The sequence below is a fragment of the Lampetra fluviatilis genome, chromosome 61, assembly GCF_964198595.1.
Source record: "Lampetra fluviatilis chromosome 61, kcLamFluv1.1, whole genome shotgun sequence".
Taxonomy (NCBI): Eukaryota; Metazoa; Chordata; class Hyperoartia; order Petromyzontiformes; family Petromyzontidae; genus Lampetra; species Lampetra fluviatilis.
The window spans coordinates 3,761,310-3,783,081 of NC_136335.1; the positions used below are offsets into that span (position 1 = coordinate 3,761,310).

Here is a 21,772-nt window from a genome sequence, read left to right on the forward strand (position 1 = left end):
ACGGTTAGTATTGATACTGGCGTTGTCATGATGCTTCTGTGTCGCTATCAAGAGGCATCTCGTTTACGTTGTGCCTTTTCTTACCAAATGTGATTTTTGCTGAGGCTAGAAAGTAGACGTGCAACACCGTTTGTCTGTAAAATACTCCGTAGGCAAGGTTTTAATAAAGACAGTCGTAGTTTGGACTTAATAATGCTCTGACCGTGTCCTTTATTTCACCGGGCAAGGCCCTGAAGGCTCTTTTCAGCAAGGGTCCTGCTTGGGATGTTTGGCCAATGACTTGAGTGTGTGCTTGCGAGAGTGCCCGGAGAAAGCCTTCACATGCGAGGAGATAGGCTTTTGAGCAAATATATTTTTTTATGATCGCCAAAAAAAAAAACAATGCAATTTTTTTTTAATTTTACCAGGCAAGGCCCACTGAGCTGTACAGCTCTTTTTAAAAAGCGACATGGCCATAAATTATAGCTCAACTAAGTGGCTTATCAAGTGCACATCTATGTAAGCAGCCAAATACTTTAAATGCGTGTTGTTGATTCTAAATGTGGAGGGGAAAACCGGAGGACCCGGAGAAAAATCCACGCAACCACAGGGAAAAGAGATACGCAAACTCCAAATACACAGCAGCAGGCGTCAGGGTCAGGATCGAACCCACGACCTCCTGCACACCAGGCGAGGGAGTTAACATCTCCTAGCCACGGTGATGATGATGAGAGAGAGACACGCAAACTCCAAATATACAGCAGCAGGCGTCAGGGTCAGGATTGAACCCACCACCTCCTGCACACCAGGCGAGGGCCTTAACATCTCACCCTCGAGTTCCTGATCACCTCCTTCAGCTGATGGCCATCGTCTTTACTTCCCCATCACCGTATCGGCGAGTGACTAGTCATCCCGTTGAGCAACCTGCCAATCACTTGATCCTCTGGGTCATCCCCATCACTCGCCTACTCTTGACAGCCACGAGTCAATGCTGCAAACTCAGTCGCCCCGACCCCCACCCCCCCGCCCGCCCGAGCCGCTAATCGCCCTCGCGGGCGTTGGCGGGCAAGGCTTTGACGGGCAAGGCGTTGACGATGCGGCTCTCCAAGTGCTCCAGCACGGTGTGGGGGTCTCTGTCGGCGTTGACGAGGACGGCGCGTGGATGGAGGAGCCGAGCGGGTTGCACCAGCGAGCGGAACTCGCGCAGGCGCTCACGCACCTCGGCCTCAGAGTCGCGCGGGTGCTGGCGGCAGCGGGCCCAGACGGCGCCGTCTGGGGCCGGGCGGAATATCTCGTGGTACCTGCACGCACGCAACGCGACCGCGACGGCGGCGATGCACCGCGGTTAAAGGGCACGGCGCCCATTATAATTTTTTTACGGGATTCAAGGGTGCGGCGCAACTACTCGCGTGGTGCGTAGACTGACGCGCGTACGAACCGCGCCGTCGGCTACGTACAGTGCGAAAGAAGTTCAACATACATCCTGCCCATAGACTAACACTGCCAATAGACTCAACACTGCCCATAGACTCAACACTGCCCATAGACTCAACACTGCCCATAGACTCAACGCTACCCATAGACTCAACACTGCCCATAGACTCAACACTACCCACAGACTCAACGCTGCCCATAGACTCAACACTACCCATAGACTCAACACTGCCCATAGACTAACACTACCCACAGACTCAACACTGCCCATAGACTCAACACTACCCACAGACTTAACACTGCCAATAGACTCAACACTGCCCATAGACTCAACACTGCCCACAGACTCAACACTGCCCATAGACTCAACACTGCCCATAGACTCAACACTACCCATAGACTCAACACTACCCATAGACTCAACACTACCCATAGACTCAACACTACCCATAGACTCAACACCGCACCTCCGATTAGCACGGTTGGCTACGTACGGTGTGAAAGAAGTTCAACACACGCGCGTACACACTACCTCGCGTGCCATAGACCCCGGCGGCGGCCCACGCCCGCACGTCAGCCCATTTCACGCGACTGGCCAAAACATTCCCAACCCAGCGCCTCTTCCTGAGAGCGAGTCCCGGACTCGGTGAACCTCTCCCCGGGGTCAACAGCAGGAGGCCCGTGGCTGTTCGTTGCGCGGCGCGCGTACCGCTCGCCCGTCACGGGGTCCGTCTTCCGCAGAGACGTGCGCTCCACGGCTGTGTCGTCCGGCACGTCGAGGATGAACACCCTGGCGTAGGTGAGCGCAAACACAAAGACACAAACATCATGGGACCTCTTTTGCCAGTGCCAAAATATACTAATAGGGGTTTTCCCCTTTTTTTGGCAACAAATCTGACACCTTTTGCAAGGAATCGTGCTTACATTAACCACAATACTTGCAGTCAAATGCAAACAAAAACATAATACTCTGGTAATTTATGCATTGTCTTTCAAACTGATTAGTCCACACCAGAGACAGCTCTCTTTGGAGCCTCGTCTCATATGGTGTTCGACCAGATGACGCCTTTTGGCATCTGGTGCAAAAGGTGTCAGATTTGTTTCCAGAAAAAAGGGGAAAACCCCTATTAGTACAGAGACACAAACTCAAAGAAACAGCACGAAGGTACACGACTCACGATTGTGACTTTTACACAGCGTCTGCATGCGAGCGCGCATCTAAAGAGGCCGCACAGAAGTAGCGGGCGTAATAGTTTGGTCAATGGATCACTGTGCGAGTCCGTGTTTATCTAAGGGAGGCACTGGGTGCCTGTGAGGCTTTGGATCTCGGTGTGAGTCGGTGGGTCTCTTGTGTGGAAAGCCTCGCTGAGTCCGCAGACTCTCTTTCAAGAGGGTCCTGCCAAGTTTTCACACGGTTGAGTTTTCGCAACTGAGTCATCGGCGAGTAACGTTTGTGGTCTGCTGGGTTGTCAGCTGTGGGCTATGGGCTGCGAGCTGTTAGCTGTGGGTTGCGGGCTGTTAGCTGTTAGCTGTGGGCTATGGGTGGTGGACTGGGGGCTGTTGGCTGTTAGCTGTGGGCTGTAGATGATGGGCGGTTGGCTGTGGGCTGTTAGCTGTGGGCTGTTAGCTGTGGGCTGTAGGCTATGGGTGGTTGGCTGTTAGCTGTTAGCTGTGGGTTGCGGGCTATGGGTGGTGGGCTATGGGCTGTGGGCTGTGGGCTATGGGTGGTGGGCTGTGGGCGGCAGGCACAGAGGCCGCACCGGTTGGGGAAGATGCCGTCTGACTGCAGCAGCGCCAGCTGCTCGGCGACGTGCGGCGGCCCGTGCAGCACCCAGCCCCGCGCCGTCGCCTCGCGACCCCTCAGCCGCTCCGCCAGCAGCCCAGCCACCAGCAGGTCCGGCACTGCACGGCGCCGGCACGGAAGGTGACACCAAGCGGGGAGGGGGGCAGGGGGGGGTTACCGAACTTCCCCCTCCGCGGAGGAGTCACCGGACGACGCGAGCGTGTTCTTCTACAAGGATAACACTGGTCAACAAAAACAAAAATTCTGGCCTGGACTTTTGCAGCTGTTCTAGACTAATTTCAGGGTGCCGATTCCAAATCTGATCTCAGATTTGCTCTATCACATCTCATTTTTATGCTATCGGCATACCCCATTTTCATTGATTTTACTCTAAATTAACTCTGTCACTTATGATTGCAAGTTGTTGCGAGTCAGTGACTGCTTTAGTGATAAAATATGGCGCTGTATTTTTAGGATAGTGTGTTTATAATATCATTTTATGTAGATATCCACATTTATTTAATATTATTCTTTTACAGTTTTTATTGAAAATGCAATATAGACAAAAACTGATGCCAGATTTGGAATCAGCACCCCAAAATTACCTTAAAACCGTTGGAATACCTTATGCCAGAAAAAGTGTGTTGACCAGTGCAATCAAAAGATTTTGATAATACTCTATGAGACCTCCTTTACCAGTGGCAAAATATAGTAATAGGTTTTTGCCCTTTCAACTGGTACAAAAACTGACACCTTTAAATACAAGGCATCATGTTTGCAATAACCACAACACAAGCAGTCAAAATGCAAACAAAAAGAAACAACTCTGATGATGTTAATGATATGCACTGTCCTTGAAGTTGATTGGTCCACACCCGAGACAGCTTTTTGTTTGCATTTTGACTACTTGTGTTGTGGTTATTGCAAACATGATGCCTTGTATAAAGGTGTCAGTTTTTGTACCAGTTGAAAGAGTAAAAACCTATTACTACTTGATTTTAATAATGTTGAAGTTCAGTGCAAACTAGCTACTTCTGGCCAAGACTAATTAGAGAATCTATCGAAATTGAAAGAAATAAAAATAATTTTAACCGTTCGGATAGCTACCGACTTAGTGCTGCGTGGAAGCGAATCATCAAATCATACAATGTTTAGATGCATGCCTATACAGGCCACCATACTTCAATAGGGATTACCGTTGGTACGGCTATTTTAATACACACAATGGACAAGAAGGATAAGATCAAAGGGCCCGCATAATGCGCATGCATAATGCGCCTTGACTCAAGTGTGGTCACCACATCTACGCCTCTACAGAAGGAACGAAACATGTGGACTTCTCCACAAATCTGGCTGTCGCCTGATGAAGCTGGTTGTAATTACTGGCGAAACGTCGTACTCAGATTGTAAATGTTGTGGCTTGGCTCTCCAACACACCGATGTGCTGTACTAGAATACTATACACTACACTATACACTACACTATACACTAGTGCTGTACTAGTGTAATGCGGGCGTAAACGACCTTCCGGATGTGACGTCACGGGGGGGAGGAGTTACGTCACGTGGGAGAAGGGTTTGGGTCTTTAAGGGGAGAAACCGGAAGAGGAAGGGAGGTTGTTGGAGACTGGGCTAGAGTGAGGCCACGCAGGGCGAAGGCTGGGAGGAGTGGCGAGATCGCCACACACACACGGAGAGCGGATTGGCACCGTCGGCCAGCGGTGACCAACCCAGGGAGCAGCGGTGAGGCTGCAGCGAGGGCAGCCGGGGAGGCTGCACGAAGAGGCAGCAGTGGGACTGTTCAGAGAGAGAGAGCAGCAGTGGGGCTGCAGCGAGAGCAGCGGTGGGGCTGCAGCGAGGGCAGCCGGAGAGGCTGCACGAGGAGGTCAGCAGCGAGGCTGCTAGAGGCGACGGGAGCGACACGAGGAGACCAGCAGCGAGGCTGCTAGAGGCTACGGGAGCGACACGGGGAGGTCAGCAGCGAGGCTGCTGGAGGCTACGGGAGCGACACGGGGAGATCAGCAGCGAGGCTGCTGGAGGCGACGGGAGCGACACGAGGAGACCAGCAGCGAGGCTGCTAGAGGCGACGGGAGCGACACGAGGAGATCAGCAGCGAGGCTGCTAGAGGCGACGGGAGCGACACGAGGAGATCAGCAGCGAGGCTGCTCGAGGCGACGGGAGCGACACGAGGAGACCAGCAGCGAGGCTGCTAGAGGCTACGGGAGCGACACGGGGAGGTCAGCAGCGAGGCTGCTGGAGGCTACGGGAGCGACACGGGGAGATCAGCAGCGAGGCTGCTGGAGGCGACGGGAGCGACACGAGGAGACCAGCAGCGAGGCTGCTAGAGGCGACGGGAGCGACACGAGGAGATCAGCAGCGAGGCTGCTCGAGGCGACGGGAGCGACACGAGGAGATCAGCAGCGAGGCTGCTAGAGGCGACGGGAGCGACAGCAGCGTCGGCGCCGAGCAGAGGGTCTCAGAGGGAGAAGTAGACGAACCCGAATAAAGGACACCAAGCCAGATACCGTGGTCGAGTCTTTTATTACACTAGTATACTACACTACACTACACGCTAGTGCTGTACTAGTATACTACACTATACACTACACACTAGTGCTGTACTAGTATACTACACTATACACTAGTGCTGTACTAGTATACTACACTATACACTACACACTACACTACACACTAGTGCTGTACTAGTATACTACACCATACACTATACTACACACTAGTGCTGTACTAGTGACGAATTGGCCACGTTCTGTTTACGTGACAACCCTTACTAGTTGGCTGTGTCGGGTGGTGGCGGGTTTAATGACACATCTATATATTTACGCGATCTAACCAAAGAAACCTCTTATGGATGATATTGGTCGCGAAAGCCTACATGTTAAATGAACGCGTTACACTTTGACCCAGTTCACACAGTGGGGGGGGTGGAGTGGGGAGCGGAGAGAAGTCAGCATTTTCAAACTCCCTCTGTTGCCAGGAGCAACGTTCATAACGTGATGACCACACTGATGTTATTTTCTTAAATTCTCGGATCTGGAATTTAGCCAAATAACGTGCAAACCGTATTGGACGTGATTGATGACCAGACTGAGACCATCACACTCGCTACAAATGAGAACCCGGCTTAGGTAGAGGTGGATTCGAACCCAGGATCTCAGCAGTAACAGCTCTGCACTCTTGACCTCCAAGCCACCCCGTCACCTCGACACACGACTAATAGCGAGGCCATCCATCTGATGGTCAGAATCAGAATATCTATTTATGCTGGAGGAATCCGATGAGCTATAACGCTCTTTCTCACAGATGTCCAGTGTGGTTCACCTTCCTGCCGGTCAGCACTTATCACCTGGTTGGCAAGTGAGGTCACCTGACTGCTGCTCACTGCAGTTACCTGGCTAAACAGATCACCCATTGGCTAGCCAGCTTTGTCAAACGACCTCACAGTTGCGGTCACCTGACTGCTGGTCACTGCAGTTACCTGGCTAATCAGATCACCCATTGGCTAGCCAGTTTGGCCAAGCGACCTCACAGTTGCGGTCACCTGACTGCTGCTCACTGCAGTTACCTGGCTAATCAGATCACCCATTGGCTAGCCAGTTTGGCCAAGCGACCTCACAGTTGCGGTCACCTGACTGCTGCTCACTGCAGTTACCTGGCTAAACAGATCACCCATTGGCTAGCCAGCTTGGCCAAGCGACCTCACAGTTGCGGTCACATGACTGCTGCTCACTGCAGTTACCTGGCTAAACAGATCACCCATTGGCTAGCCAGTTTGGCCAAGCAACATGACAGTTGTGGTCACCTGGTCGCCGGCTCTCGAGGTGCATCTTGACCGCCTGGCCCGTCGCGCTCTCACCGGCCGCGGCCTCCAGCAGTAGCTTCCTGTATGACACTGCGGCAATAGCACGCACAGCGACTCCTCGCAACTCACAACAATGACGACGACGATGACGATGACTGCCATCCTCCACTGGTGTTTGAAAGGCATATTCGGCCCTCAGTAAGGGAAAATGTTCCACACCACTGCTCCTGTACGGAAAGCCCTCATTTAACGCGGTGGTAGTAGATGCGTTTCCTGAAAAGAGCCGCGTGAAGCAAAAAACGCATCTAGCGAGAAGACAGATTCCTTAAAAATGCGGTAAGCGTAAAGTTTGATAATAGTTTTTTTACCCTTTTATCTGGCAACAAAACTGACACCTTTTTTACAAGGTGTCATTCTAGATTTGAAGCTTTCGTGACTGCAATGATTCATATTCTTAGGTTTTTTCGGTAAAGTCACGTAGGTAAAAAACATTAAAAAGTAAAATAAAATAAAAAATAAAAATCACGACGTTTCGGAGGCAACACAAGCTTCCGTCTTCAGGTGGTACCGTCACAGCCACGACAGCTGTATCAAGTAAATGAGAGATTGCAGGAGTTACCACTGCGTTTATATAATGGTTGGAGAAGGTGGTGGGGCAAGGGCCGCATACTTATTATTAATATGGTAAGGTGAGGCTTGAGACTAAGAATAGACTGCATAACAAAGGCTGAGAACAAAGGCTGAGCCTTTCTTATGGAGAGGTGCGGTTTGTGACTCAACCTGTAACAAGAAGACCACCACTAAACATGGTAAAGCAGTAATGGTTGTCTGTCAAATAAGATTGACAAATAAGTGTAGTTAAATCTTTTTTGCATGGGTAATCATTGGAAAGATGTGATTAACCATGCAAAAAAGATTTAACTAACTCAAAGACAATGCACCATCAGAGTATGAGAGCTCGGGGTAAGCATTTACACCATTGGTACCTCATTTGCCAGTAAAAAATATAATAGTTTATTTACCCTCTAATCTGGCAAGAGGGTAAAAAACCAATTATTATATTCCGGGGGTTCGGGGCTTCACCCACCGTTGAGCAGGCCGTACTTGAGTGCGAGACGCGAGGCCTGGAGGTCTTTGCCGCTGCCGGGAGGCCCCAGCAGGAGCAGGCGGGCCGTGCCGGGCCCCAGAGGCCGCTCGCGCTCCGCCACAAGCGTCAGCACTGACGGGACGAGAAACACACCGTTTATTGCGGACGCCGTTTTTTTAAAATCCTTTATATTAAGTTCACTTACTTGCTTGCTTGCGCGCTTACGACCGTGCAAATCTTTCGGTCGTTTTTTAACCCACTTCCCGTGATCCACTCGAGCTGACATTTTGCACACAGACTCGTTGTGCGTGACAATTTATTTTAGGAAATTTTTTTTTATATTTAATTACCAATTGCTTAATGGTGGCAGGCAATCATCTGACCCATAGGTGGCAGCCATCTCAAGACAGAGGACGAGAGGACTCTAGCCGCCCGTTTCAAAGACCAATGAGGGCTGGGTTATGGCCCATTGAACACGTACTGTAATTTATGAAATCCTTTATATTAAGTTCACTTGCTTGCTTGCATGCACGCTTACGACCGTGCAAATCTTTCGGTCGTTTTTTAACCCACTTCCCGTGATCCAATCGAGCTGACATTTTGCACACAGACTCGTTGTGCGTCACAATTTATTTTCGTGAAAATTTTTTTCCAAAATTTTCAACATTTTAGGAAACATTTTTTTATATTTAATTACCAATTGCTTAATGGTGGCAGGCAATCATCTGACCCATAGGTGGCAGCCATCTCAAACCAGAGAACGAGAGGACTCTAGCCGCCCGTTTCAAAGACCAATGTGGGCTGGGTTGTGGCCCATTGAACACGTATTGTAATTTATTAAATCCTTTATATTAAGTTCACTTGCTTGCTTGCTTGCGCGCTTACGACCGTGCAAATCTTTCGGTCGTTTTTTAACCCACTTCCCGTGATCCAATCGAGCTGACATTTTGCACACAGACTCGTTGTGCGTGACAATTTATTAGGTCGCTTGTGACAAAAGAGCTACATTGCTCAGTGGGCCTTAACTGCTAAAATAAAAATTGCTTATAGTTCATAGTTTAGCTTAGTAATTCTCCTGAGCGTGTGCGATGGCGCTTCAGTTTTTTTCAGTTTCATTCATTAGGTATAACCCCGTGAGCCATGCGGCTCTTGATTCGGGTGCAACCACGACAAACAAAAACATGAACAAGAAACATCTTGAAGTGACTACACGCAACAGAAAAAATCCAGGAAAAAACAGCAAAGTCTTCCAGAAAAAGCACCGTGTTTCAACGCTGTGTGCAAAACTCCCAGTGGAAATGCAAGTCAAACAATAACAACCATGAGACAATTTAGATTAAAGTTATCAGGCTAACTCTGTACTACAACAAACAAACAAGGCTAAACATGCCTAAACCAAAACGTTTTCAAAATAACCAAAATAAAGCTATAAAAACAATGTAACAGTGAATTTCGATTTAAAGCGTTCGTGACTGCTGGGATTCATATTCTTGGTTCTTTCGGTAAAGTCCCTTCTACGTGACTTTACCGAAAGAACCAACAATATAACGTAACGGTGATCATAGGAACTGTGATTGAAATTTAACAATAAACGATACACACGTAACATGCACGACCAAACTTTGCAGCCACAGCTGGCTTGCCTTGTGCCAGCAGGTCGGGCGCCGGCTGGTCGGCGTTGACGCTGCGCAGGTAGCTGGGGTAGCAGGCCTCGACGGACCACGCGTCCCTGCGGTGGCGCCGCAGCCGCTCCGTCGTGCGCTCCTCGGAGATGCCCGGCGGCGCTAGCAGGCGGGCGCGCACGCTCGGCTCACTGGGCCAGGCGAAGGTGGCGTGGTACACGTCTGCCGCGGAGACAAAAGACAAAGATCCCCCATGTAGCCTTAAGAGACTGTAGGGGCAAGTGCTGTTAGCGAGCACCTATGAAGGCCGGAACGGCACACGAGGGGGTGGGTGGCCAGCACCACGCCCGACCGCCTTTGTCTCCCCAGTGGGCGATGTTTACACACCGCACCAGGTACTCATTTAAGGCTGAGTCGACCTAGGGGAGGCCCAGGATCGGTTCAGAAATCGTCACTGGTGTTAGCCGTGAGCGGGAATCGAACCCGGGTCGCCAGGTCCATAGCGCAGCGCGCTAACCGCTACACTACCGCTCCCCTTTCGCGCAACCCGCGATCGTGCAATGAATAAAAGTAAAATAAAATAAAAATCACGACGTTTCGGAGGCAACACAAGCTTCCGTCTTCAGGTGATACCGTCACAGCACGACAACTGTATCAAGTAAATGGTTTATTTTATTTTACTTTTATCAATTTTAATTTTTTACCTACGTGACTTTACCGAAAAAACCTAAGAATATGATGTACATTTGTTTGTCAAATCAAATTACGAGTGCCTTTTGCTCTCCGTGACACTCTTATTACCCAGGGAACCGCTACTTATAGACATAATCTGCAGTTATAGTAATATGTTTTTACCCTTTTATCTGGCAACAAAACTGACACCTTTATACAAGGGATCATGTTTGCATTAATCACAACACTTGCGGTCAAAATGCAAACAAAAAGACAACTCTGATCATGTACGCACTGTTTTTGAAATTGAAACCCAATTATACCCCAGCCAAACCCCTGGCTTCTAACCACACTCGCCGATTATACCCCAGCCGTCCCCCTGGATTCTAACCACATGACCCAATTATACCCCAGCCGTACCCCTGGCTTCTCACCACACTCACCGATTATACCCCGGCGAAACCCCTGGCTTCTACCCAGACTACCCAATTAGTGTGGTTAAGGGCCAGGGGCACGGCTCTAACCACGCCGACCAGCCAGACCCTAACGCGGCGCGGCGTAGCCACCCGTCGCCACTCCTCCTTGGCGCGAGTGAGGCGGTGAGGCTGTTGTTGCGGGGGGGCGGTCGCCACCGCCGCCTCTCTCACCTCCGGTGAGCGGGTCCACGCGCTTGCCCTGGTTGCGTTCTATGAGCACGGCGTCGGGGGCATCCAGCATGACTGCACACGCGACCACGCACGCGATTTAGCAATTATTTAAAACAATCCGTAATAAAGGTTTTTTGTTTTTTTACGGGCTGGATCGTGTAAATATAAACGCGTATCGTTAAACCCGCCACCACCCGACAAAGCCGATGAGGTGAGGTTGTGTCGTGTAAACACAACGTACCAATTAGTGACTACCTCAGCACCTCGGTGTGTTGGAGAGAAAACCCACGCAACTTACAATTCGGTTAACGTGACGTTTCTCTGGTGATTACAACAACCAGCCTCATCAGGCGATTAGCCAGAATTGCGACGAGGCCCTCCACCTGTTTCAGTCTTTTCAAACAAAATCTTCACAAATGTTTTCTCCCGAGTGTTCCTATCGGCGTCACGTTGTCACGAAACGTTCAGTGCTCTGTCCTTTTTCAAAACGGAATTACAACCGTGGCCTGCCAGCTTCCGGGACAACTTGTTGTGAAAGGCACTATTATAAGGTCGCACCTCACCATTGGAACCTCATTTGCCAGTAAAAAATATGATAATTGGTTTTTTACCCTTCTATCTGGCAACAAAACTGACACCTTTTTTTACAAGGAGTCATGTTTACATAGACCACAATACCTGCAGTCATAATGCAAACAAAAAACATAACTCTGATAAAGCCAGAGTTGTGCGCCTTTTGGCGTCATCTGGCCCAACACCATGTGAGACTAGGCTCTAAGGAAAGCTGTCTCGGGTGTGGACCAATCAATTTCAAAAACAGTGCATACAGAGTTATGTTTTTTGTTTGCATTATGACTGCAGGTATTGTGGTCTATGCAAACATGACTCCTTGTAAAAAAGGTTGCGCCTCATTTCACGTTAAGTGCTTGCCGCAAACGAACCACATCACCTCGCTGATCTCGTCAAGGAAAATAAACCACCATCACGTGAACTGCGGTCATCCCCGCAGCAGCAGCAGCAGCAGCTTTTGGCTGGTCGTCGAATAAAGACGCTCACCACATCGCGCGCTTTCAAGTGCGCTTCCGTAGCCGTCTGGAACGCTCTTCCTTCTGATGTCTAGGAATCCACCAGATCTAAGCGCTTTTAAATCATCTATTTTGAAAACTGCTTTTGTGTGTTTAGTTTGTTGTCCTTCCCCCGCACCTCCGATTAGCGCGGTCGGCTAGATACGGTGCGAAAGAAGTTCAAGATACGTACAAGCAATTGCGGGACAATGCCTTTACCCTAACAGCGTAATTGCCGGTTGCACTGTGAGTGCCAGTGGTGAGGTGACGGGGTAACGCAGTGCTCACCCACGTGACGGGGGGCGATTCCCTTCTCCTGCAGCAGCAGCGCCTGTGGCCGCGTCTGAGGGAAGTCTTCAATCAGCCAGCCCTGCCGCGCCACGACATGCAGACAAGGGGAGGCGAGAGGTGAGAGCACCGGGGGGTGGGGGGTGGTGTTAGTGGTGGACTGCGGTGGCGAGATGTTAACTCCCTCTCCTGGTATACAGAAGATCGTGGGTTGAATAATAATAATAGTTCAATTTGTAACGCGCGCAAATTTGCAGAAGTAGTGGCCGCAACTCAGAGGCGCAGAGCCAAGCTCAGAGTCGCTCAAAAGCGTGATTGTAGAGGTGAGTTTTTAAGTCTCTCTTGAAGGAGGCGATTGAGGTGATGCTGCGAATGTGCAGAGGGACATCGTTCCAGAATGTTGGGGCTGCCACCGAGAAGCGGCGCATAGACACGATGACCATCCTGGATCTTGGTATCAAGAGGAGGTCGTGAGTCGCGCTGCGCAGGCATCTGCCGTGTGCTGAGCTGCAAGTTGTCAGTAATGAAGAAAGGTACGGCGGGCAGGCGGATATGAAGGCGTTGTGGCAGAGGCAGGCGATCTTGTATGTGACCCTACTGGCGATGGGGAATACCGACCCTGACGATGCCTGTATATTTTGAGTTCGCATGCTCTGCCCGTGGTCTCGTTACTTTTTCTCGAGGTCCTCCGGTTTTTCCCTCCACATTTATAATCAATGCGCGTTTAAGAGCATTTAGCTGAATTTCGATTTAAAGCTTTCGTGACTGCAGGGATTCATCTTCTTGGTGCTTTCGGTAAAGTCACGTAGAAGGGAAATAATAAAAATATGTTTTCTTTTTATTAGTTTATTATTTCCCTTCTACGTGACTTTACCGAAAGAACCAAGAAGAAAAAATAAAAGGAGCATTTATCTGCTATAAATTTCCACATGATGACAATCCATTTCGTCACTTCTGAAAAAGAGCAGTATAGCTCAGTGGGCCTTACCTGGTCAAATTAAAATAGTTTAGCAATAGTTTACGTTCTGAAGGCCCTTTTCCATTCGGGTTACACCTGACTTGTTGATGTTCCCGCGCTACTCGTCTGGCTGAGACTCTCCATCGATCGTCGCGTGCCCTTCCGTGCGTGTGTGCGTGTCGATGCTTTGTCCCTGGGTCGGTCGTGATGAAGTATGTTCGTATGTAAGAAATTAGCTTGCCAATCCAGATGATTATTTTAAAAGTGCATAGCTCCAGTGGCTTCCTAATATCGGAAGACAAAAGAGCATTCCAGACGGCCGCAGAGGCACGGTGAGGAAGGGTGAGGCACGGCGAGGACGTGGAGCCTCGTGCCCCAGCAGGTGGCACCTGTTTGATGCAGTCGTTCTCCGTGAGCCGGTCCTGCACGAGTCTCACCCACAGGCCGGGCGGCACTTCCTGCGGGAGCCATGCACACACAGGATGCACGCGGCAAGCAGAAGGGGTTGTCTTAAACGCCAGGTAACAGTTTACACTATGAGATCTCTTTTATCAGTGGCAAAATATAGTAGTAGGTTTTTACCCTTTTAAACTGGTACAAAACTGATACCTTTATTCAAGGCATCATGTTTGCAATAACCACAACACAAGTAGTCAAAAAAGCAAACAAAAAGAAGCAACTCTGCATATTATTATCATTATCAGAGTTGCTTCTTTTTGTTTGCTTTTATGACTACTTGTGTTGTGGTTATTGCAAACATGATGCCTTGAATAAAGGTGTCAGTTTTGTACCAGTTTAAAAGGGTAAAAACCTACTACTACGCCAGGTAACAGCTCACTGGCATTTCACCAAATTAACCGGAACACACCCGATCTCTGTCTGAGCTCGGAATCTAAGCAGCATTTGAGCCTGGATAGTGAGTGCTTGGATGGGCAACCACAACGCACAAAGAGGCTGCGTTTAGTTTATTGTCCTTTTCCCACACCTCCAATTAGCATGGTCAGCTACATTCGGAGGTTACAAAAGAAGTTTAACTTACATACGTGCACACGTCTATAGGCTACGGGGTCACGTGGTAAGCAGAAGAGAGCAGTGCAGGACATTCCACTGTTGCGCTGAACTTCTATGTTCCCGCGTTTTTAAATAAAGGATGTCAATGGGATAGACACATAGCGCTTATTTACGGCCAGTTAAGAGTGGCGTCAGAGTGGTGAGCGTACGCGCGCTGTGACGCCTCGTGCCTGAGTTCCATTTTGATGGCCAAACAATCCCCGTAACCGGCACGGTGTTGGGGGGGTACGGGGTGGGGGAGCCTTCATCCAGCCGTGGATTGACAAAGGGCCTGTACATCACGACAACTATTTATTATAAAGAAACCCAATGAGAACAGGAGTGGTGAGATGTTAACTACCTCGCCTGGTATGCAGGAGGTTGAGGGTTTGATCCTGGCCGTGAGGTCTGCTGCTGTATATTTTGAGTTTGCGTGTCTCTCTCACTCATCATCATCACGGTGGCTAGGAGATGTTGACTACTTCGCCTGGTTTGCAGGAGGTCGTGGGTCCGATCCCGACCCTGACGCCTGCTGCATATTTGGAGTTTGCGTGTCTCTCTCTCATCACCATCACAGTGGCTAGGAGATGTTTGGAGTTTGCGTGTCTCTCTCCCTGTGGTCGTGTAGATTTTTCTCTCCAGATCCTCCGGTTTTTCCCTCCACATTAAGAATCAACGTGCGTTTAGAGTATTTGGCTGCTGCTGTACGTTTTCGCACGATCACACACTTTGTTGAGCTACTATTTGTGGCCAAGTCACGTCTGAAAAAGAGCGAAATAGCTCAGTGGGCCTTACCTGGTAAAATCCAAATAGTTTAGTTTATCGTTTAGCTTCCAAAGGCCCTTTTCCATTGGGGTTACACCTGACTTGTAGACTTTTTTCACGTTACTCATCAAACTGTAACAGTGATCATAGGAACTGTGATTCAAATTTAACAATAAACGATACACACGTAACATGCACGACCAAACTTTGCAGCCATAGCTGGCTTGCCTTGTGCCAGCAGGTCGGGCGCCGGCTGGTCGGCGTTGACGCTGCGCAGGTAGTTCACTTCCCGCTGTGATCGGCAAACAGGGCCATACTAAGACGCAGTCCAGCCCTCCTGAGTAGCAGCACTCGAGCGCGTTTGCGTGCACGGATGGGGAGCGGTGGTGTAGCGGTTAACGCACTGCGCTACGAACTCGGCGACCCGGGTTCGATTCCCGTTGGCGGCAACCACCAGTGACGATTTTCTGAACCGGTCCTGGGCCTCCCCTAGGTTGAATCAGCCGCAAATGAGCACCTGGTGCTCAAAGGCGGCCGGGCAGAGTGTTGGCCGCCCACCCCGTCGTGTGTCGTGCCAGCTTTCATAGGTGCTCGCTCATTGCACTTGCCCCAACAGTCTGTGAAGGCTATACGGGGGATCTTTGTCTTTGGGGCGGTAGTGTAGTGGTTTAGTGCACTGCGCTATGAACCTGGCGACCCGAGTTCCGATAACGCGCTCATGACAAATATCCGTGACGGTTATCTGAACCGCTCCAGGGCCTCCGCTAGGTCGACTCAGCCTTAAACGAGTACCTGGAATATTGTGTTAAATATCAGCACTGGGGAGACAAAAGCGGTAGGACGTGGTGCTGGCCACCCACCCCTTCACGTGCCGTACCGGCCCTCATATGTGCTTCCTAACAGCACTTGCCCCAACAGCCTACTAAAGGCTACACGGGGATCTTTTTCTTTGTGTATGTGTGAGAACGCGCACCACCTACCTGGCCGATTTCCTTCAGCCGTCTCACTTCTCCCGCAAAGTCCGAGCTTGTGTTGGCGACCAGTCTGTCCATGCTCACGAGCACCGCTCCCAGCCTCTCGCACGCAAGCCTTGCCTGGACACACAGAGCCAACGGACCCACGCCTCCGATTAGCACAGTTGGCTACGTACGGTGCGAAAGAAGTTCAACATACATACATCATACTGCCCATAGACTCAACACTGCACCATAGACTCAGCACTACCCATAGACTCAACACTGCCCATAGACTCAACACTGCACCATAGACTCAGCACTACCCATAGACTCAACACTGCCCATAGACTCAACACTGCACCATAGACTCAGCACTATCCATAGACTCAACACTACCCATAGACTCAACACTACCCATAGACTCAGCACTATCCATAGACTCAACACTACCCATAGACTCAACACTGCACCATAGACTCAACACTGCCCATAGACTCAACACTGCCCATAGACGCAGCACTATCCATAGACTCAACACTGCCCATAGACTCAGCACTATCCATAGACTCAACACTACCCATAGACTCAACACTGCCCATAGACTCAGCACTATCCATAGACTCAACACTGCCCATAGACTCAACACTGCCCATAGACTCAGCACTATCCATAGACTCAACACTACCCATAGACTCAACACTGCCCATAGACTCAACACTACCCATAGACTCAACACTGCCCATAGACTCAGCACTATCCATAGACTCAACACTGCCCATAGACTCAACACTTCGCCTCCAATTAACACGTGTGTCTAGGTACGGTGCGAAAGAAGTTCAACACACATACGTTACATAAATCCCCTGGTTTACACTTTTTTTATGTTATCTCTTCCCATAATTGTATGACGATTGCACTATCGGCGTTGCGATGGGCCACTGCTGGGCGAGGACCGTGTGGATCAGAATCAGAATCTTTATTTATCCTTGGAGGAATCCGATGAGCTATGAAGCTCTTTTTACAAATGTCCAGTAGGGGCGGGTCAGGAAGTTACAACAACAACCAGTACAAAAACACGATAGGAGTGCAAAGTATAAGAAATCTAAGCAATTCACTAAATATAAATAAGTAAAAGTATATGAGTACAAATTGCATAAGTACATCAATTCCTGACGATTTTACAACACCACATGCAATCTTGGGCAAGGCAGCACAACGAAAAAATGAACCCGTAAAAACAAAGTGTTTCACTATAAATCCTTTATATGCGTGGCGGCTAGAGTCCTCTCGTCCTCTGGCTTGAGATGGCTGCCACCTATGGGTCAGATGATTGCCTGCCACCATTAAGCAATTGGTAATTAAATAGAATTTATTTTTTCCTAAAAAGTGTAAAATTTTGGGAAAAAAATTTTCACGAAAATAAATTGTCACGCACAACGAGTCTGTGTGCAAAATGTCAGCTCGATTGGATCACGGGAAGTGGGTTAAAAAACGACCGAAAGATTTGCACGGTCGTAAGCGCGCAAGCGAGCAAGTGAACTTAATATAAAGGATTTAAAAACAGTGCCAGACCACAGCAAAACGAGACACACAGTTGCCCCTCAATAAAATTCCATATTAACATTGAACTATCGATACTACACGGGGGGTAAGGATCAGATTCCCCCCTGGGTTAACCCGTCACAGAGACTCGCTCAACTTACAATCGTGGTCTTGCCAGAGGCAGGAGGCCCCAGTAGTAGGATCCTTGGCACTGCAAACATTCGCCGGCACGCGTTGTGTTAATAATCACACAGCACAGTAATGGTCAGGGGCAACACATTTGGTAACCGCTAACCCAACTTCTAAACAGAGGGGGGGACACAGACCATATGCTGTGCCCCTTTTAGCTAATAGCCTGGCGTGGTGATGTGGTGGTGGTGTGGTGGCGTGGTGGTGGTGTTGTGGCGTGGTGTTGTGGTGGTGTGGTGGCGTGTTGGCGTGGTGATGTGGTGGTGGTGGTGGTGTGGTTGTGTGGTGGTGATGTGGTGATGTGATGGCGTGGTGGTGTGGTGGTGATGTGGTGGTGATGATGACACCAACAGCGATGCCGATCATGGTGATGATGATGATGGTAGTGATGATCATGGTGATGATGATGATAATGATGATGACACCAACAGTGATGCCGATCATGATGATGATGATGGTAGTGATAATGACATCAACAGTGATGCCGATCATGGTGATGATGATGATGATAGTGATGATGACATCAACAGTGATGCCGATCATGGTGATGATGATGATGATAGTGATGATGACATCAACAGTGATGCCGATCATGGTGATGATGGTGATGATGATGATGATGATAGTGATGATGACATCAACAGTGATGCCGATCATGGTGATGATGATGATAGTGATGATGACACTAACAGTGATGCCGATCATGGTGATGATGATGATGGTAGTGATGATCATGGTGATGATGATGATGGTAGTGATGATGACACCAACAGTGATGCCGATCATGGTGATGATGATGATGATAGTGATGATGACATCAACAGTCATACCGATCATGGTGATGATGATGATAGTGATGATGACACCAACAGCGATGCCGATCACGAGTTAGCGACGGCCGCGATGGCGATGATGGCGATCATGCCGGGCGTGAGGATGATGCCGGTGGCGGTGAGGGAGGTGATGAGGACGACGGCAGCGTTGGCGGTGATGGCGATGATGCGGAAACGGTGGTCATGGCGACGGTGGTCACGGCAACGGTGGTCACGGCAACGGTGGTCATGGCGACGGTGGTCACGGCGACGAGGGGTCCTCACCATCCTGGTTATCGCGGTTGATGGCGTCGATGAAAAACTGGATGGGGTCGTCGGGCTTGTGTATGAGCACCTGCTCCAGTAGATTCTGAGAGGGAATCGCATCAGAATTCAGCATCTTTATTTATCCTGGAGAAATCCGATAAGTTAAGAAGCTCTCCCCCCCCCACAGATGTCCAGTAGAGGCGGCTAAGAATCACTAAACACATGAATAGAAATAAATAAACTATATATAAGAGCAAATTGCATAAGCAAAGGACATCAATTCCCACCCCACATTTTCCTGATGACGACCGCTCGTGTTGCGATCGAAACGTCGTAGTTTTTTTGTTATTTTCTTTGAACCTATCCACGTGACTTCACCGAAAGACCCAAACGATTTCGATTGAAAGCTTTCGTGACTGCAGGGATTCATCTTCTTGGTTCTGTCGGTAAAGTCACGTAGAAGGGAAGTAATAAAATAATAAAAATAAAACATTATAAAATAATTCTCACGACGTTTCGGCCACAACGCAAGCAGCCGTCCTCAAGTGAAGAACAGGTGTCGGAAAGACAGCGTCTGAATGACCATTCGCTGTCTCCCCAACAGACCTGGTCTTCACCTGAGGACGGCTGCTTGCGTTGTGGCCGAAACGTCGTGATAATTATTTTATTATGTTTTATTTTTATTATTTTATTATTTCCCTTCTACGTGACTTTACCGAAAGAACCAAGAAGATGACCCAAACGATATCAATTCCCCCAAACATTTGGGCGGGCAGCAAACGCAACTCCAACAAATAATCGCGGGGTCACACCAACACGACAACACAGAGACCCTCAATAAAACATTGTATTTTATGTTGAATTTTTATTATTTTATTATTTCCCTTCTACGTGGCTTTACCGAAAGAACCACGAAGATGAATCCCTGCAGTCACGAAAGCTTTAAGTTAAAAATACTTTTTTTATTGTATCATATTTGTATTATTATATTATTTCCCTTCTACTTTACCGAAAGAACCAAGAAGATGAATCCCTGCAGCCACGAAAGCTTTCAATCGAAAATTTATTGTTTTATTTTTATTATTTTATTATTTCCTTTCTACGTGACTTTACCGAAAGAACCAAGAAGATGAATCCCTGCAGTCACGAAAGCTTTCAATCGAAAATGTATTGTTTTATTTACATTATTTTATTATTTCCCTTCTACGTGACTTTACCGAAAGAACCACGAAGATGAATCCCTGCAGTCACGAAAGCTTTAAATCGAAATTTAAAGCGCACGAACGTTGGAACTCTCGCTCCTCCTATCGTCACACGGGCCACGCAGCACACGCGGGCGTCTGTTGCCCCGCGGCGTCGTCGTTGTTGTTGTAGTTGTTGTAGTTGTTGTGGAGGTAGTGGCTCTCCACTCGCCTTGCAGAGGTCGAAGAGGCCATGCGCCTCGGCGTAGACTTCCAGGTCAGGCGGCACACGCAGCGGTCTCTGAGTGGCGTCCATTGCTGACGGCGGCGTCTCGCGTCTCCATGGCGACCAACGGCGGGGCGGGGCGGGGCTTCTCGCGTATCCGTGGAGACCACCGGCGGGGCGGGGCGGGGCTTCTCGCGTATCCGTGGAGACCGCGGGTGGGGCGGGGCGTCTCCGTGGCGACCACCGGATGGGCGGGGCGTCTCCTTGGCGACCACCGGATGGGCGGAGCGTCTTCATGGCGACCGCGGGCGGGGCGTTTCGCGTCTCCATGGCGACCACGGGCGGGACAGCGCGGGGAGCCGGACGTGACGTTCGGGACAGCCATCTTGGTGAGGGAGATGGGCCGTTTTGTACTACGAGGTTCAAAGCAGCCCATCTTTGTCAGGGAAGATGTGTAAATATAAGGGGGGGGGGGGGAAATGTGACGTCACATCAAAATGCGCAACTTTAAATAAATATAGACAACACGTTCTACTTAATTAAATACACTTTTCAATAAATGGTTTCTTCTACAAAATCAGAGTGCAGCGCCACATTAAATACGCACTACAATGACAATAGTTTAAAGCGATTTGAAGCGTTTTATTTTTTGGGGGGGGAGGGGGGCAGATCTTTGTGACGTCATATTTGAGGGGGGGGGTCTGACTTTTTGTGACGCCGTGTGACGAAGGGGGGTGTCAAAAATCGTCCAAAATCGTGTGACGTCATTTATGGACGGCCCCTAACTACAGGGATATTATTTTTTATATATTAAAATATACATACATATTATTTTTATATATAAAAAAATAATTATTATTTTCTTATACGTAAAAAAATAATTTATTTTAGCTGAAACACTGCAACAAAATTTGTATCGACAGTCATTTTGATGGTGTCACCCCCTCTGATGGTGTCACGCGGTAGCGACCCGCACCCCCCTAGTGACGTCACTGCCCCCCCCCCACCTCCACCAACGCGAGCAAAATGCGGCAGAGCGCTTTTCCGTAGCGCTGCGGAAATTATCTCCAATTGAACGGCGAGCTCGGGGTGATGGTGGTGATGCTGCTGCTGCTGCACAGAGAGAGACGAGACGAGACAGAGAGAAAGAAGAAAGATCTTTCATCTAAAACAGCAAAGCATTGAAGAAAAAAAAACTAGCAAAAAGTGCCGACTACACTGAGCATCTTGTTTCGATTTAAAGCTTTCGTGACTGCAGGGATTCATCTTCTTGGCTCTTTCGGTAAAGTCACGTAGAAGGGAAATAATAAAATATTCAGACTCTGTCTTCTCGACAGACCTGTTCTCCACCTGAGGACGGCCGCTTGCGTTGTGGCCGAAACGTGACAATTTTTTAATTGTTTTATTTTTTATTATTTTATTATTTCCATT

The 21,772-nt window shown here is 49.1% G+C and overlaps 1 protein-coding gene across 1 annotated transcript; it reads right to left on the reverse strand.

Moving 5' to 3' along the window:
* Position 1: 1 nt before the first annotated feature.
* On the reverse strand, positions 2-20,453 carry AK8 (adenylate kinase 8). Its single transcript, XM_078881447.1, has 13 exons — positions 20,348-20,453; positions 18,953-19,037; positions 17,828-17,877; positions 16,149-16,262; positions 13,743-13,811; positions 12,396-12,477; positions 11,044-11,115; positions 9,746-9,946; positions 8,103-8,234; positions 7,016-7,105; positions 3,174-3,315; positions 2,123-2,203; positions 2-1,280 (listed from the first exon to the last, which is right to left on the reverse strand). Exons 1-13 carry the CDS (start codon positions 20,429-20,431, stop codon positions 1,019-1,021), a joined length of 1,464 nt encoding a protein of 487 aa, XP_078737573.1. The 5' UTR covers positions 20,432-20,453; the 3' UTR covers positions 2-1,018.
* Between the last annotated feature and the right edge of the window lie 1,319 nt (positions 20,454-21,772).